This window comes from Globicephala melas, chromosome 8 (assembly GCF_963455315.2).
Source record: "Globicephala melas chromosome 8, mGloMel1.2, whole genome shotgun sequence".
In the NCBI taxonomy this organism is placed as follows: domain Eukaryota; kingdom Metazoa; phylum Chordata; class Mammalia; order Artiodactyla; family Delphinidae; genus Globicephala; species Globicephala melas.
Window position 1 is genome coordinate 13,005,300 of NC_083321.1, and position 14,828 is coordinate 13,020,127.

The window sequence follows — 14,828 nt, forward strand, 5'->3', positions numbered from 1 at the left end:
CGGAAACAGAGCCCATTTCGATGAACTGCGGATGAATCTGGAATCGACGTCTCAAGATAAGCTGCCCTAGGACTTTCTCACCGTTCCCCTCACCTCATCTACCTCCCCCGCTCGCGCTTTGGAAGTGCCCAGCCGCGTGGGCAGGAAAGCCTGCGGCCGCGGCGGTGGAGCCTACCAATTCAGGGGCGGCGGGGGGACTTGAGGCCGGAAGGCGCGGCCGCGGCATCTCCTCCACCCGGTGCGCTCCAAGGCAGAGGGCGAGAGCGGTGCCGCGGTGCGCGCTGGGAGAGGGAGTCCAGCCCTTCCGCGAGGCTAAACCCCGGACACAGCAGCCTACCCCTGGCCTCAGGGAACTTTTCTCGCTGTCCCACAGGGCCTGCGGGCCAAGAGGAAGGATTGTTGTACCTTCTTAAATATCAATGGAGAAACCAAGGCATTATACCCGTGCGCACGAACACAGGTGCACGACTGAGGCGTTAGTTCCGAAAATCCAACACCCTCTCCCTCACAGAAAGGCAACACGATCCCACCGGGATCACTGAAGGGGGGCAAGGGCGCGTCCCAGCCTCAGCCCTTCATTGACCCTTACATCGCAATGGGGCTGGTGAAAGGAGGTCCCCACTCACTGCCAAGGCTGTCACTTGTGACTTGTCTCCCTCCTCTGAGTTTGGAAACGGACCCGCAAGGACACAAGCTTCCCTCCTGTGTTGTCGGGCCCCACCCCCATTCCAGAAATTGGTTTCTCTCATTCTGAATTCGTTTTGGCCTTCCTGTACAAACAGTGCCAGGCCTATCGGTGAGGCAGCCCGGAGGCATTTATGGCCAAGCCGCAGGGTGACAGTGGAGAATTTATCTTGGGGCCCTATGGAGAAAACAGGAAGTGGTAGAGGCAGGATGGGCAGGGCCCTGGAGAACCTTGTGCAAAGTGGCCCCCAGGTTCATCCATTGGGCCCGGTTAGTACAGTCTTCACATGGAGCACCGTTTTACCAGGATCCCTACTACCCAGCAGCCACAAAACTCCCAACCCTTTGACTCTCCTTTAATGCCACTTGAGGATCTCCTTTGCCCAGCCCTCAGGAATGTTTGTCCTTCTCAGTCGGTTCCACCTCTAGGAGGCAGCCACCAGCCTCAGCCATCCAGCTCAGAAAACAGAAGATACAGCGGAAGATCGGTCACTCGTGCACATCCCAGATCTCAGAGAGCAGCGGGGGAAGCTTTTTATCCTGCAGGCGCAGCGCAAATACTTGCTCTGAATGGACACTGCTCAGTGTCCGGAGGTTCACCAGTTTCATTAGCATCCGTGGGAACATGAGTCGGTCCTGGGAAAGAAGGACAAGTACAGCCTTTGTCTCTCCCCAGGGAAGGGGAGCAAGGGTGGGGGGTTTGTGGGAGAGGTAGAGAATTGTCTGTGCACGATGTAGTCAGGGAGGGATTCTTGAAGGGAAAGTAGTTGTGTCAGGGGATGAGCCTGTGGAGAGGAGAAAGAGGGCACAGTGGGGAGACTCACATGGGGGTGGTGGATGGAGACGTAGGCATGCAGGGCCTCCACATATGTGTGTTGCAGCCTCTCTACCTGGAGCTGGTCCTGCACGTTGGGCCGGTCTATAGGTCACCAACAGAGTTGAGTAGCAGGTCTGGCCAGGGTCTTATTTCCATACCCCAAATCACAACCAAAAAATAGGGACATGCCCTACCCAACCTCTTCCATCCCAAAGTAACACAACAAGGGCCTCCACCCCCACGATTCTTGCCCTATGGGGCCTGCAGCCCTCTTTGGTGTGAGTCTCTTGCTCGTTTTCCCTCTTGCCCCTCCTCCACACCTGCAGAGAAGATGCTGATGGCAATGAGCAAGGCAAACTCAGCATCATTTAGTTGCAGCTCATTCATGGCTCTGGAGAACTCAAAGATGGGGTTGATGAACTCCACCTGCAGCCCTGGGGAGGAAGAAGAGAGGCTGGGTTGTGTGGCACGGGCAGCACTGCTCAACTGAGGAGACTACCAGGAACTCAGTAAGAAGCCTCCAGGGCTCTGCTGTATAACCTTGGGTAAGTTTCTTAACCTCTCTAAGCCTCATCTGTGAGGCGGGAATCATATCTGAGCTTATAAAACTGTTGTGATGGTTAAATGATAAAGCATACAGACCACTTTGCACTGCACCCAGCATACAGAATGTGCTGAGTTAAATGACAATAATTCTGTTAGAATTCTTTTTAGAATGCTTGAGGGCCCCACATTACTAGAAATAGAAGCAACCCTTATGTTTGTTTATGAAAAGACTGCTTCACTGGCAATTGGCCTTACTTATTTGAATACTAGCAATACATTTCTTGTTTCACATCACAGGGGAAACAAAGCAATGTGGTTGAGGGTGTGGACTCTGGTGTCAGACTCCCTGGGTTTGAGTCCTAGCCCTACCATTTACTAGGCTGTGTGACCTTGAGTAAGTTATTTAAGCTCTCTGGGCCTTGGTTTTCCCATCTCTAGAATGGAGATAATAATAGCACCTACCTCATAATGGGTCCTTAGAATAACGAGTGGCACATATGGTAACTCCATGTAAATGTTTGTTAAATAAATAATAAATTTTAAAAATAGAACCAGCCTTCTTACTGAGGAGACCGAAGTTCAACAAACCATGACCTGAAGTGGTGACATCTAAAGAACACTTCTCCCAAACACACTGTCAAAGTCTCCCCAGCCCATGCCATCCCCTAGTTTTCTCAGATGTCTTTTAGCAACCATCTGCTAACTTCCATTCCAGGCTTCTTGATTAGTCACTTCCTGTGCTTTCACCCCGATGTTTATCAAGTGTGTGTTGATCCATTTAATGGACAAGCCCCATTTAGAAAGCATTTCTTGGTGAGGTGTCCAGCCTTGAATTGTGCTGAACAGCCCCTTCATCCAGAGAGGACGAGCAAGTTCTAGAGTTACGCCCCCTGCGAGGGTCGGCTACTGCTCGCTGAGTGGACGCCCCCAGTGTGATCGGTTCACATCGTTAATCACACACGCGAGCAGCATATGGTAGTGGAAGTAAAGGAGGAGGGAGAACTGACCAAAGAGCAGCCCTGTCTCTTCTCCCCGCACTGAAAAAGTGAGAAATGAAAAACAAACATGATGACATAAAAACTGCTTATATAAATGAATCTATAAATAGATACAGATTCAGACAGCACAAGTCCGCAAGTGCTGAAGGAACACGCAGACATGAGAACAGGGAAGAGTTCAGAAAGGAGGATGTTATGAAGGAGAAGGCCGTGGTTAAGAAGGACTGGGGTAATAACCATCTGGGGAAAAGGTGATTGGGTAGAGAAAGGGGGCAGGACTGGGCTTTTAAAACTGGAAAAAGTCATTACATCACTCCTATTAGGTGCCTATACATTCAGGCAGCACACGGGGCACTACAGCAGGCAAGAGGTGTCAACACAGCCCTGCCGTACCCTATAGTGAAGGGAGGCCTACCTAGAAAGCTCACTGGGTGGCCTGTGATGGGACAAGAGCTGGCCTGGGTCACCGGAAACCTCTGTGAGCTCTGCACTGGAAACCAGTATTCTCCAAACCCGAGGATGGAGTCAGCATCAGCCACATTTTACAGACCTGCCCACTCAGGTGTTAAAGCACCAAGTCTCTTGTTCAGCCTCAGTCCTGTCCCTCCGAAACACCTTCCACCTTCCATCCTTTCCCAGCCCTCCTCCCACAACACAAAGCAACCATTGAATATGAGGAAACCAAAACTGCTTAGCCTGCAAGCAAATGTCAGCTAGAGAACAGCATTGTGAACTAATTCTTGGAGAAAGTACTCCAAGATACTCCAAGATGGGGATAGAAGTGTTCACTCTTATCCTAAAACTGCCTCATCTGGGCGCATCTGCCATGTTTTAATGCCAATTCCATGGCTCCTCGGAAAGCACAGCTGAAGAGGAGGAAATCAGTCCGCATGATCCTTATAGAGCACATCTGAGAAAGACTTTTCAATTTTGACTACTAAAAGGCTTGGTGAGGTTTTCAAGTTTCTTTTCCTAGCTGTAAAGTCTTTTCTTCAAGCAAAATATTATTCAGAAGCACAATATATAACGCAGATTTAAATGGAGTTTCTGGTTTGGCTAAAGTTAGGGTGAAGGACGTTTTTCCTCTAAGGTGACACTTCCACGGAAACCCCCCCTCAGGTTCCTGGTAACACAGTTTGAGAACCACTGGCCTAATGCAACAGAGGACAGGAATCTATCTGGGGCAGTTAAGGGAGACCTATCAGCATTCCAACTTTCTGTCTTGGAAAAACAAGTGGATCCTTTGTAGCCACTCAAACCCTGGGCCTGTAGCTCTGTAGTCACTATGGGCCCCACGACAAAATGCATCTGTTCATCCAACCCAGTCCCTTTGTGATCTCAGTTCTCACCTGCTTTGGCAAAGTCTTCCCGGTTATAACTGAAATCCTTGAGGAAGGTAATACTCTCACTTCCAGGGTTGTACCTCCGAGATGTCTCCAGAAGCATCACCTGCACACAAATATTGGGCTGGTCTCGGCCCAGGGCCCCTTCAAGGGAAGGTCGAGCCCCTCATCCCTACTTCCCAGTGCATGTGGCTTCCCAGCTGTCTGGCGGGGGCCCCCTCCCACAGACATCCCGCTCTGGTCCTCCCTTCACCCTCGGCCTTGCCAGCCACCTCAATTGCAGAGGTCTTCAGGAGGGCGATCTGGTCCTCCCGGCTGAGCTGCAGGAAGCCCGGCAGCTGTTTGGCAAAATCAACGATCTCCTGCACAGAGACAATGGCCAGCTCCGTGAAGTGGGCAAAGCGTTGCTGACGGGCCTCCCGACTCTGGGGATCTGGTGCCATGGGCCAAGGCTACCCCGAAAGGCAAGGAGGAAAGAAACAAACCACTCTGAGTCAGGCATCAAGAAGCCAGCTGGTGCTCTGGGCACAGCGACCTCTCCCCAGGCCCCTCCGGTACCGTGACTCGAAGCCGGTCTGAGAAGGAACGTCTGTTACACTGCTGCTGGGCAGCCACCAGCTTCTCAATCATGCCCAGCTGCTCCGGGCTGAGCTGGGGCAGGACTTGGGGCGGAGAGGAAGCCCTCGGGGGCACGGATGTGGCCTGAGCCTGTTCCTCCTCTTGCCGCTTCAGTTTCTTCAGACGGATCTGTTCTTCTGACAGAACACCTGAGAACAGAGCCAGATGTGAGGAGGGGAGAAGAGGAGGAGACAGGAAGTGGGGATAGGGCAGAGGCATAGTTTGAGCCTCCAGAAAAGCAGAGAGTGTTAGGTAAAGACAAGGAAGAGATTTTAATCCACACTTAGGGACCGTGTAGCAAGGCCCATAGGCTCAGCTGCCTTTCTGCCCCCAGACCCTGGCACCCAGACATGCCCTCTTCCCCATCGGCCTAACCACACCCCTCCCCCAGCTTCAGTCCCCAGACACTCACACTCCTCCCGCATGCCGGCCTGGCGGCATTTGCGAAGGCGGCACTCCTGGCACTTGCGACGCATGTAGGTGTCCATGGGGCAGTGGCCCCCACTGTGGCAGACGTAGCGCGCCCCTTTGATGACACTGCGGCGGAAGAATCCCTTGCAGCCCTCGCAGCTCAGCACGTTGTAGTGGAAGCCGGAAGCCTTGTCCCCACACACACTGCACAGCTCATTCCCCAGCATTTTGGGGGCTGGCCCCTTTTTCCGCTTTTGTGGACGAAGCTCTGGGTACAGGAAAGAGCCTTAGTGTTCTTCTTCAGGGAAAAGGCTAGGTGCCCAGCTGGCCACTGCCCTGAGCACTCAGTGACCTTCATTTACTTCACTGTACAAAGTCTATCCAGTCTCTCTATTCTAAGAAAGTAGCTCTCGTATGCAAAGTGCTATTTATGTCCTAGGTACCGTCTGAGCCCTTTATACGCACTGATCCTTACAACCATAAGAGATAGGTACTCTTGTTATTTCCATTTTACAAATAAGGAAACTGAGGCTCAGAAAGGCCTAAGAAACAAAAGTTACACTCGGATCACTTAGGTCTAGTTGACTCCAAAGCCTGTGGACTTAACCATGATCTTATAAGGTAAAGAGCCCTGAAGTTACCCCTCCCGGATCCAGGGAGCCCTTACCTCCTCCAAATCCAGCAGCTCCTCACCTGTGGACTCTGGAGGGGCCTCCACCCCGGGGAGCAGGGCTGTGGGCTCTGTTGCCTCCAGCCCCACCCGTGAAGTGCTCCCAGCAGATTGGGGTGTGCTAGATTCCTCCCTGAGGGTACAGCTGCTGCTTCCCAGAGGCTGGCTGCTTGCATCTCGTGCATCTGGCTCCCACAGCTCCACTGCACAGTCTGAACCCCGAAAGAGAGGCACAAGGGCGTCTCAGGGCCCCAGCATTCTCCTGGGAAACTGCAAACTTATCTCCACCCATAGAGGGCAGTAAAACGTCGGCTCCGGCTTTGGGACCCTGCGATTTGTGTGGGCTCTAGGGCTAATCACTTGTAGTCCCCGCACCTCAATACCTTAAATAAGGATGTTAACCTTTGTCCCCTTTCGGGGCTGAAGTGCATCCATCTCAGAGGTCAGACAGAACTCTTGGAGGCCAAGCTGGATAAGCATTGGACATGCCAAGCCTCCCCAGCAGCAGGCCCGGATTGAGAAGGACGGACGAGTATCTGCAAGGGCCAGGCACCAGGACCAGGGCAGAGACAGTGTGGGCAGAAGGGGGCAAGCAACACCAAGAGTAGCTCTGGACTGCTCTCCACGGAAGGGCAGAAGGTAGGCAGTGAAGGAGGCTGATTCCCGTGGGAGGAGAGGAGTTGGGGCCTGGGCTCAGGGGAGAGGGCTGGAGTGAAGAAGCTTACCAGGAGAAACATCAGGCACAGGGGCCTCCAGCCACAAAGACATCTCTTCCTGGAGCCCTGGACATTACCAAGGGACTGTCCTGCAGGAATGGTCCAGGTTACACTCTTCCCAAACTGGGTTCCCTCCCCTCCTGATCCTGCTTTTGGTCTGTACTCACATATCAGCTAACATTTACTTGCCATATATGTGTCAGCTGTGCTAAGGCTTTCCATGCCTTCCTCACAATATCCCTACGAGGTCAGGGCTATTCTCAAGCCCAATTTACAGATGAGGAAACTGGGGCTCAAAGACATTAAGAAAATAGCCTATGGGCACACAGTTAGGCAGTGGCAGAGCCAAGACTCCGACTCTGGTCTCTCTGACATCGAAGTCTGATTTCTTGGCTACCATGCCACCTTCTCTCCCCAGGACACCCTCCAGGCCATCAGGGAATGTTTGGGCACAACTGCCCTGCTTCTGTCAGAGCCCCTTCCCCCGCACTCTAGCACTGGGGACCGCCAAAGTTGGGCAGAACCAGGACATGTGATCGAGGCTCCCTCCACCCAGTGAAACACACTGCTGGTTAGACAACCTCACTCCTGCCACCTTCCAGGGTCCCAAGACAAAACTCTTGCCTCCAGAAGTCACCCCAATTCACATCCAGGACCTCCTGCCCCTGACCCCCTCAGAAGTTATCATGGGACATAAACAGAATGCTGTCGCTGTCCGAGCTTCCGTCACCATCATCCTTTTCACTTCTCCCCAGAGACCCCTTTCTAAACGCACAGGACACCCCGCCGCCCCCGCCCCCACCCGCGCCCCAGACACACAGGCAGAGCCCCAGGCCAGCGCTGAAGAGCAGACCCACCGAGTGCCCAGGCCGCCAGGCTCTCGCTGGGGCAGTCTCTGGAGCCCCCTTGCTGGGAGAGGAGGATGGTGCAGTCCCTGGTCCACAGGCCTCAGCGGCCGGGGAGCCGGAGCGGAGCAAGAGAGGGTCCGGGAGCCGGGAGCCGACCGACCGAAGCCCTGGCCTCCTCGCCCCCGCCCACGGGCCGCTTCCCCACCGTGCTGACTCCGCCCCCTGCCGGCCTGCCACCCCCCTCGGCCCGGCGCCACCCCCGGCCCCTACCCCCAAGCCCGAAGGCCGCATTTTCCTGCAGATCTGCCCGGCTCTCCCCTTCCTCTCCTCACCCTGGCGGCTCTGAGCTGCTCTTACAGGCAGCTCCCAGGCGCCCCCACCCCACTCCCGGCAGCCTCCAGAGTCGTTTCCTCCCTTCCACAGACACCTCGCGGAGCAAAGGTCCCGGCCCGGCCCGGAATTGCGACACCGAGCCCAAGCTTGCTTTCCCGGCCTCCCTCCTCCTCCTGTACCTCTGGAAAGGGGCCAAGAAGCTCTCCCCACTAGCCCCAGGCCTCTACCAAGCTGACAGAACTCCAGGGGTGGAGACAGGCAGGTGCTGGGCCTTCCAGGGAGTCTCTGAACGTGGATGCCCTGCGGAGGCCAGAGAAGGGAGGAGGCCGGAGGGGGAGGTGTGTGGGTGGTGGAAAGAAGTCGCTACAGCAATGGATGGTCTGGGACGGAAGACGGTAGATCTGGGTGCCAGTCCAGGATGGATCTGAGAGGGTATGCAGGTACCCTCATCTGGGGAAGGGTTCCGTCAGAAGTGAGGGCAGGCTCTGTCCAGCATCTACTGAGACTGTAGCCGTGCCTTCTCGCCACAACATGAGGTCCATCCCTGAAGGTAGACACCTCGTTTTACTGATTTTACCTCCCCTGAAACAGGGCCTGCCATAAAGTAGAAACAGAGTAGGTACTGTGGTTCTGTTTGTTGAATGAATAAGTAAACAAGAAAAATAGTATCATCCTCTTCTATCCCATACTTGTTGGCTCTAGTCAATTTCATCATTGTTTTAGTGCTTGGGCTCTGAGCTCAAATTTTGGGTTCAAATCCAGGCCTTGCCTCTGCCTCTTATTTGCTGTGTGATCTTGATTAAGCAAGTTACTTAATGTCTCTGAACCTCTGTTTCTCTATCTTTAAAACTGGTATAATAATAATGGTTTTTGCCACATAAGGTTGTGAGAATTAAACAATGTATCAGAGCACACAGTAAGAGTACTAGAAATGGAAGCAGTAATTAAACTCCCAATCCTTTCAGCTATGGGTCTTCCCATCACCTTGAATCTGTACACTGTTAACCTTCGTGTGCTTATTTCCATCTACAAACCCCTCACTATCTCTTCTGGTCCTTAGAGCAGCCCCAGGAGGGAGGGAGGGTACAATAACACTGAGCTCATGGGAGAGTCTTTTCCAAGACCACACACAGTCAGTGGCCAAGCTGGGATCAGAATCCAGATGTCCTCACTCGCGTCCCTGTCCTCTTTCTTTCTCCTGTGTCAGAGTCCAGGATACATCTTGTTGCCTCTCAGCTCTGCTGGACCAGTGAAGCGAGATGGACGAAGCTGGGGCTGGTGGGCTGCAGTGGGAGAGGCAAGGGGCCCTGGGGATGCTTCAGTCCAGATGTGGGAGGCAAGGAGCTGAGGTTACTGCTGGTTGTTCCCCCCCTACCCCACTCCCAGTTTCCTGCTCACAGGCTCTTCCTGTTTTGCTGTGAACTTCAGTTCCCATGGGCTCCACATGAAAGCACAGAAGGACAGGGGGCCAGGGCAAGCGGCCAGAGGTACTGAGACAGAGATGAACAGGACACCAGGGAAGAGGAGAAGAGAGCGAGTAGGGAAAGAGTGGACATGGGGTGTGGGGGAACAGGACGGGAGAAGGACAGGGAAAACAGAAATAGAAAGGAGTTCGGTGAAAGATGGGAGGAAGCACAGGGTGGGGCAGGAGGAACAGGCAGAGGTTAGGGAGCAAAACTTGAGAAGACAGCAGGCTGGATGGTGTTGCAAAATCCGTCCATGTATTCATTTTCACATTTCAGAAAAGCCCCTCTGACACCCCCATCTCAAAGTTCTGCCTCCAGCTTTTGCTCTTGTTCCCTCTCATCACAAGGTCATCCCCTCACAAGGCCCCCACCCTGGTCCGGGCATCTCTGAGTCATGAGCACAAGGCTCTCCATGTCTCTTGCTTATGTTCCCTCCCTGATTTTTACAAGGCCCCAGCTGTCCTGGGAAAGTAAAAACCAGGGACCGTATCCCCTGGGAAACTAGAACTGTCCTGTCTTAGCACCCACATCATCGTTCCAGCGTCCTCCTCCACCTTTCCGCATCCCCAGAAGCTCCAGCACAGAGGCAGAGTCAGCGATGTCACTGAAACACTTGGTTCAAGGAACTTGGGATGGAACATTGGTCTGGGGGCTGATATCTATCTTCTGGGAGTTGCGAGAAGACCCATTCACTCCTGATCCTCAGCTCCCTCTCCCGACACCCTGGTCTCCCCACAGGACAGGACCCAGCAGTACACACAAGCCGCATCGGGAGCCCTCTGACCCAGGCTAGAGCCAGTTGCTGAACAAGCAGGTTAGGGCGCCATCTCCCCCACACAAGGGATTCAGCCTCAGCCTAATCTCAAGTAAGGGAGGAGGAAGCATTACTGCCAGAGTTACCCCTTCAGGTTACGGGGGTTCAGGAGCCTCCCCCGCATGAAGATGGGAAGGGAGAGCAAAAGGGGTGAAGACCAAAACCTGTTGGTGGTATCTCCACAAAGGTTCTAGAGATTAATGACTGGGACTTCTTCCCCAAACCAGGGCAAGTAGTCAGGTGATCTGCAGTGGGAATCACATGTCTCATTTTGCCAGACACCCCCCACCCCCAGCCGCCACTGTGCAGTCCCACCAGCCCACTGGAGGTGTTAGGTGCAAAGCCTCCCAGCCCCATGGGGCCTTTCCTATGTTTTCTTGGCTCCTAGAAGAGGCAACATGCCTGGGAACTCCTTTTAGGGTCTTCCAGGTCACACTTCTGACCCCCAGAACCTCCAGAGGCTCCTCCTTGCAGCAAAGGGAATCTTGAAGCAAAGATAGGAGCATTCACCAGCCCACAGTTATATGCACAACTGGATGGCACTCCCATGAGGCAGGCCACAAGGTACAGTTTGCAGGGATGGACTGGGGCAACGGCTTCTTGCTGCCTCCATCACCATTCTGGAAGGCTGCAAAGTGTGGGGGTCATCTTGCATGCTGCTCAAGTGACTCCTCCCCAGCCTCCCAATCACAGGAGACAGAAGAACCCAAGAATTCCTGCTTCCCAGGTCTATGAGTTCAGAGATGATATAGACAGCAGAAAGAAGAAAAGTAACATTTATTAGGCCCTACTACATACATTTATCTTTACATGTATTATTTTATTTCTCCTCATATATAATCCTAGAAGAGAATACTAGCAAGGGGTCAAATATCAAATTTGAATACATGTATAGCTGACTCAAAACTCAAACAAAAAATGCCCACCTCTCTGTATTACACAAAACTGCCCCCCCAGATAGGAAAAACAGTCCACTCACCTGGATTTAGGTTTGCTTCTGCCAACACAGGGTGCAGCAGTAGTTCCCAAACCTGGCCTCATTTTCAGAGATTCTGATTTATTTGGTCTGAGGTACGCCCATGTATCCATCTATCTAACTATCCATCTACACATCTATTCTTTTTGCATCTGTAGTTAGAAACCAAGGTGTGGGGACCACAGAATCATCTGGCAGAAAACATGCAGAAGCTGGGGGTCAAGAAACCAGGGCTCAGCTCTTGGCTCTACCATGTACTTGTGGTGTAATCCTTACCCTTCCTGGGTTTATTTCTCACCATAAAAAGTGAAATAGGGGCTTCCCTGGTGGTGCAGTTGTTGAGAGTCCGCCTGCCGATGCAGCGGACACGGGTTCGTGCCCCGGTCCAGGAAGATCCCACATGCCGCGGAGCAGCTGGGCCCGTGAGCCATGGCCGCTAAGCCTGCGTGTCCGGAACCTGTGCTCCGCAACGGGAGAGGCCACAACAGTGAGAGGCCCGCGTACCGCAAAAAAAAAAAAAAAAAAAAAAAGTGAAATAATATCTTCTCCATCAATCCTTCCTACATCGGATGCTTGCAGGCACAACTAATATAGAAATACTTGAACAAGTGGGAAGAAAAGCAAAAGATGAATTTAAGGGATTTTTGTTCTACTTGCCAAAATTTAATAAGCTCGGGATTTACATTCTGAAATCACAATGCTCTGGCTAGTTTGCAAGGAGAGTAAGGGGCATATTAAAACAAAAGACTCAAAAAGTCCCACTAATATGTAGAATTTTGCCAATTAGCCATGTCCCATCCAACCCCCCCAATGTGAAAAGGTTTCCTTTGCTAGAAATCTCTTCATTGAAAGTATCTGAGGGCCACTGAATACAGTTAAGCAATGCAGCTTGAGTAGCCTGTGAGAAATAAACCATTTTAAGGGCTATTTGACTGGAAATCAGAAAACTTGAGTTTTAATCCATTCTCCTAAACTGCGTGATCTTGGACAAGTCACTTCCTCTCTCTGGGTTTGTTTTCTTATCTGTGAATTAAGGGGACTAGGTTAGATCAAGGATTCAGAGATGCTGATTTATGAAGCCTCATAATGGTCTTCATGAACCTCTTGGGATTGTATGCAAAATTCCATTTGTGTGTGTGGACATTTTTCTGGAGGAGAGGGGACTAAATTTTCATGATTCATAAAGGGGCCTGTAACAAAGAAGAAGTACAATTCTGCAGCTCGTGGAAGGAAAAGCACATTCACAGAAAGACAGACAAAATGAAAAGGCAGAGGACTTTGTACCAGGTGAAGGAACAAGATAAAACCCCAGAAAAACAACTAAATGAAGTGGAGAAAGGCAACCTTCCAGGAAAAGAATTCAGAATAATGATAGTGAAGATGATCCAGGACCTCGGAAAAAGAATGGAGGCAAAGATCGCGAAGATGCAAGAAATGTCTAACAAAGACCTAGAAGAATTAAAGAACAAACAAACAGAGATGAACACTACAATAACTGAAATGAAAAATATACTAGAAGGAATCAATAGCAAAATAACTGAGGCAGAGAACAGATAAGTGACCTGGAAGACAGAATGGTGGAATTCACTGCCACGGAACAGAATAAAGAAAAAAGAATTAAAAGAAATAAAGACAGCCTAAGAGACCTCTGGGACAACATTAAATGCAACAACATTCGCATTATAGGGGTCCCAGAAGAAGAAGAGAGAAAGGACTTGAGAAAATATTTGAAGAGATTATAGTCGAAAACTTCCCTAACATGGGAAAGGAAATAGCCACCCAAGTCCAGGAAGCACAGAGAGTCCCAGGCACGATAAACCCAAGGAAGAACATGCCGAGACACACAGTAATCAAACTGACAAAAATTAAAAGACAAAGAAAAATTATTGAAAGCAACAAAGGAAAAACAACAAAATAACATACAAGGGAACTCCCATAAGGTTAACACCTGATTTCTCAGCAGAAACTCTACAAGCCAGAAGGGAATGGCACGAAATATTTAAAGTGATGAAAGGGAAGAACCTACAACCAAGATTACCCTACCCTGCAAGGATCTCAATCAGATTCAAAGGAGAAATCAAAAGCTTTACAGACAAACAAAAGCTAAGAGATTCAGCACCACCAAACCAGCTCTACAACAAATGCTAAAGGAACTTCTGTAAGTGGGAAACACAAGAAAAGAAAAGGACCTACAAAAACAAACCCAAAACAATTAAGAAAATGGTAATAGGAACATACATATCAATAATTACCTTAAATGTGAATGGATTAAATGCTCTAACCAAAAGACAGAGGCTTGCTGAATGCATACAAAAACAAGACCCATATATATACTGTCTACAAGTGACCCACTTCAGACCTAAGGACACATATAGACTGAAAGTGAGAGGATGGAAAAAGATATTCCATGCAAATGGAAATCAAAAGAAAGCTGGAGTAGCAATACTCTTATCAGATAAAATAGACTTTAAAATAAAGAATGTTACAAGAGACAAGGAAAGACACTACATAATGATCAAGGGATCAATCCAAGAAGAAGATATAACAATTATAAATATATACACACCCAACATAGGAGCACCTCAGTACGTAAGGCAACTGCTAACAGCTATAAAAGAGGAAATTGACAGTAACACCATAATAGTGGGGGATTTTGACACCTCACTTACACCAATGGACAGATCTTCCAAGCAGACAATTAATAAGGAAACACATATTAACTAATATTAACAAATTAAAGAATAAAAACCATATGATCATCTCATGCAGAAAAAGCTTTTGACAAAATTCAACATCCATTTATGATAAAAACTCTCCAGAAAGTGGGAATAGAGGGAGGCTACCTCAACATAATAAAGGCCATATACAACAAACCCACAGCAAACATCATTCTCAATGGTGAAAAACTGAAAGCATTTCCTCTAAGATCAGGAACAAGACAAGGATGTCCACTCTCACCACTATTATTCAACATAGTTTTGGAAGTCCTAGCCATGGCAATCAGAGAAGAAAAAGAAATAAAAGGAATACAAATTGGAAAAGAAGAAGTAAAACTGTCACTGTTGGCAGATGACATGATACTATACATAGAGAATCCTAAAGATGCCACCAGAAAACTAGAGCTAATCAATGAATTTGGTAAAGTCGCAAGATACAAAATTAATGCACAGAAATCTCTTGCATTCCTATACACTAACAACGAAAGATCAGAAAGAGAAATTAAGGAAACAATCCCATTCACCACTGCAACAAAAAGAATAAAATACCTAGGAATAAACCTACCTAAGGAGGTAAAAGGCCTGTACTCAGAAAACTATAAGACACTGATGAAAGAAATCAAAGATGACAGCAAGAGATGGAGAGATATACCATGTCCTTGGATTGGAAGAAACAATATTGTGCAAATGACTATACTACTCAAAGCAATCTACAGATTCAATGCAATCCCTATCAATTTACCAATGGCATTTTTTACAGAACTAGAACAAAAAATCTTAAAATTTGTATGGAGACACAAAAGACCCCAAATAGCCAAAGCAGTCTTGAGGGGAAAAAACGGAGCTGGAGGAATCAGACTCCCTGACTTCA

The 14,828-nt window shown here is 49.8% G+C and overlaps 2 protein-coding genes across 9 annotated transcripts in view; both read right to left on the reverse strand.

The window, feature by feature from the left end:
* Positions 1-14,828, reverse strand: part of NR1H3 (nuclear receptor subfamily 1 group H member 3) — a 17,778-nt gene continuing 2,950 nt past the window's right edge. Inside the window, exons 2-11 of one of the 7 annotated variants that reach the window (XM_030864498.3) lie at positions 11,244-11,697; positions 6,813-6,892; positions 6,111-6,299; positions 5,419-5,685; positions 4,947-5,155; positions 4,661-4,840; positions 4,395-4,494; positions 1,822-1,935; positions 1,509-1,603; positions 1-1,320 (exon numbers count right to left, since the gene is read on the reverse strand). In XM_030864498.3, the coding sequence (XP_030720358.1) occupies positions 1,174-1,320; positions 1,509-1,603; positions 1,822-1,935; positions 4,395-4,494; positions 4,661-4,840; positions 4,947-5,155; positions 5,419-5,685; positions 6,111-6,299; positions 6,813-6,855 (1,344 nt within the window). In that variant the 5' untranslated portion in view covers positions 6,856-6,892; positions 11,244-11,697 and the 3' untranslated portion in view covers positions 1-1,173. Of the gene's footprint in view, positions 1,321-1,508; positions 1,604-1,821; positions 1,936-4,394; positions 4,495-4,660; positions 4,841-4,946; positions 5,156-5,418; positions 5,686-6,084; positions 6,300-6,812; positions 6,893-7,660; positions 7,848-8,163; positions 10,557-11,243; positions 11,698-14,828 lie in introns of those variants that run through there. The other 6 variants (XM_060303240.2, XM_030864494.2, XM_070046122.1 and 3 more) reach the window with 6 other exon arrangements.
* DDB2 (damage specific DNA binding protein 2) overlaps positions 7,919-14,828 on the reverse strand; it is a 39,354-nt gene continuing 32,444 nt past the window's right edge. The window contains exon 10 of one of the 2 annotated variants that reach the window (XM_060303239.2): positions 7,919-8,284. In XM_060303239.2, coding sequence (XP_060159222.1) covers positions 8,208-8,284 — 77 coding nt within the window. In that variant the 3' untranslated portion in view covers positions 7,919-8,207. The remainder of the gene's footprint in view (positions 8,285-14,828) is intronic. The other variant, XM_060303238.2, reaches the window with a different exon arrangement.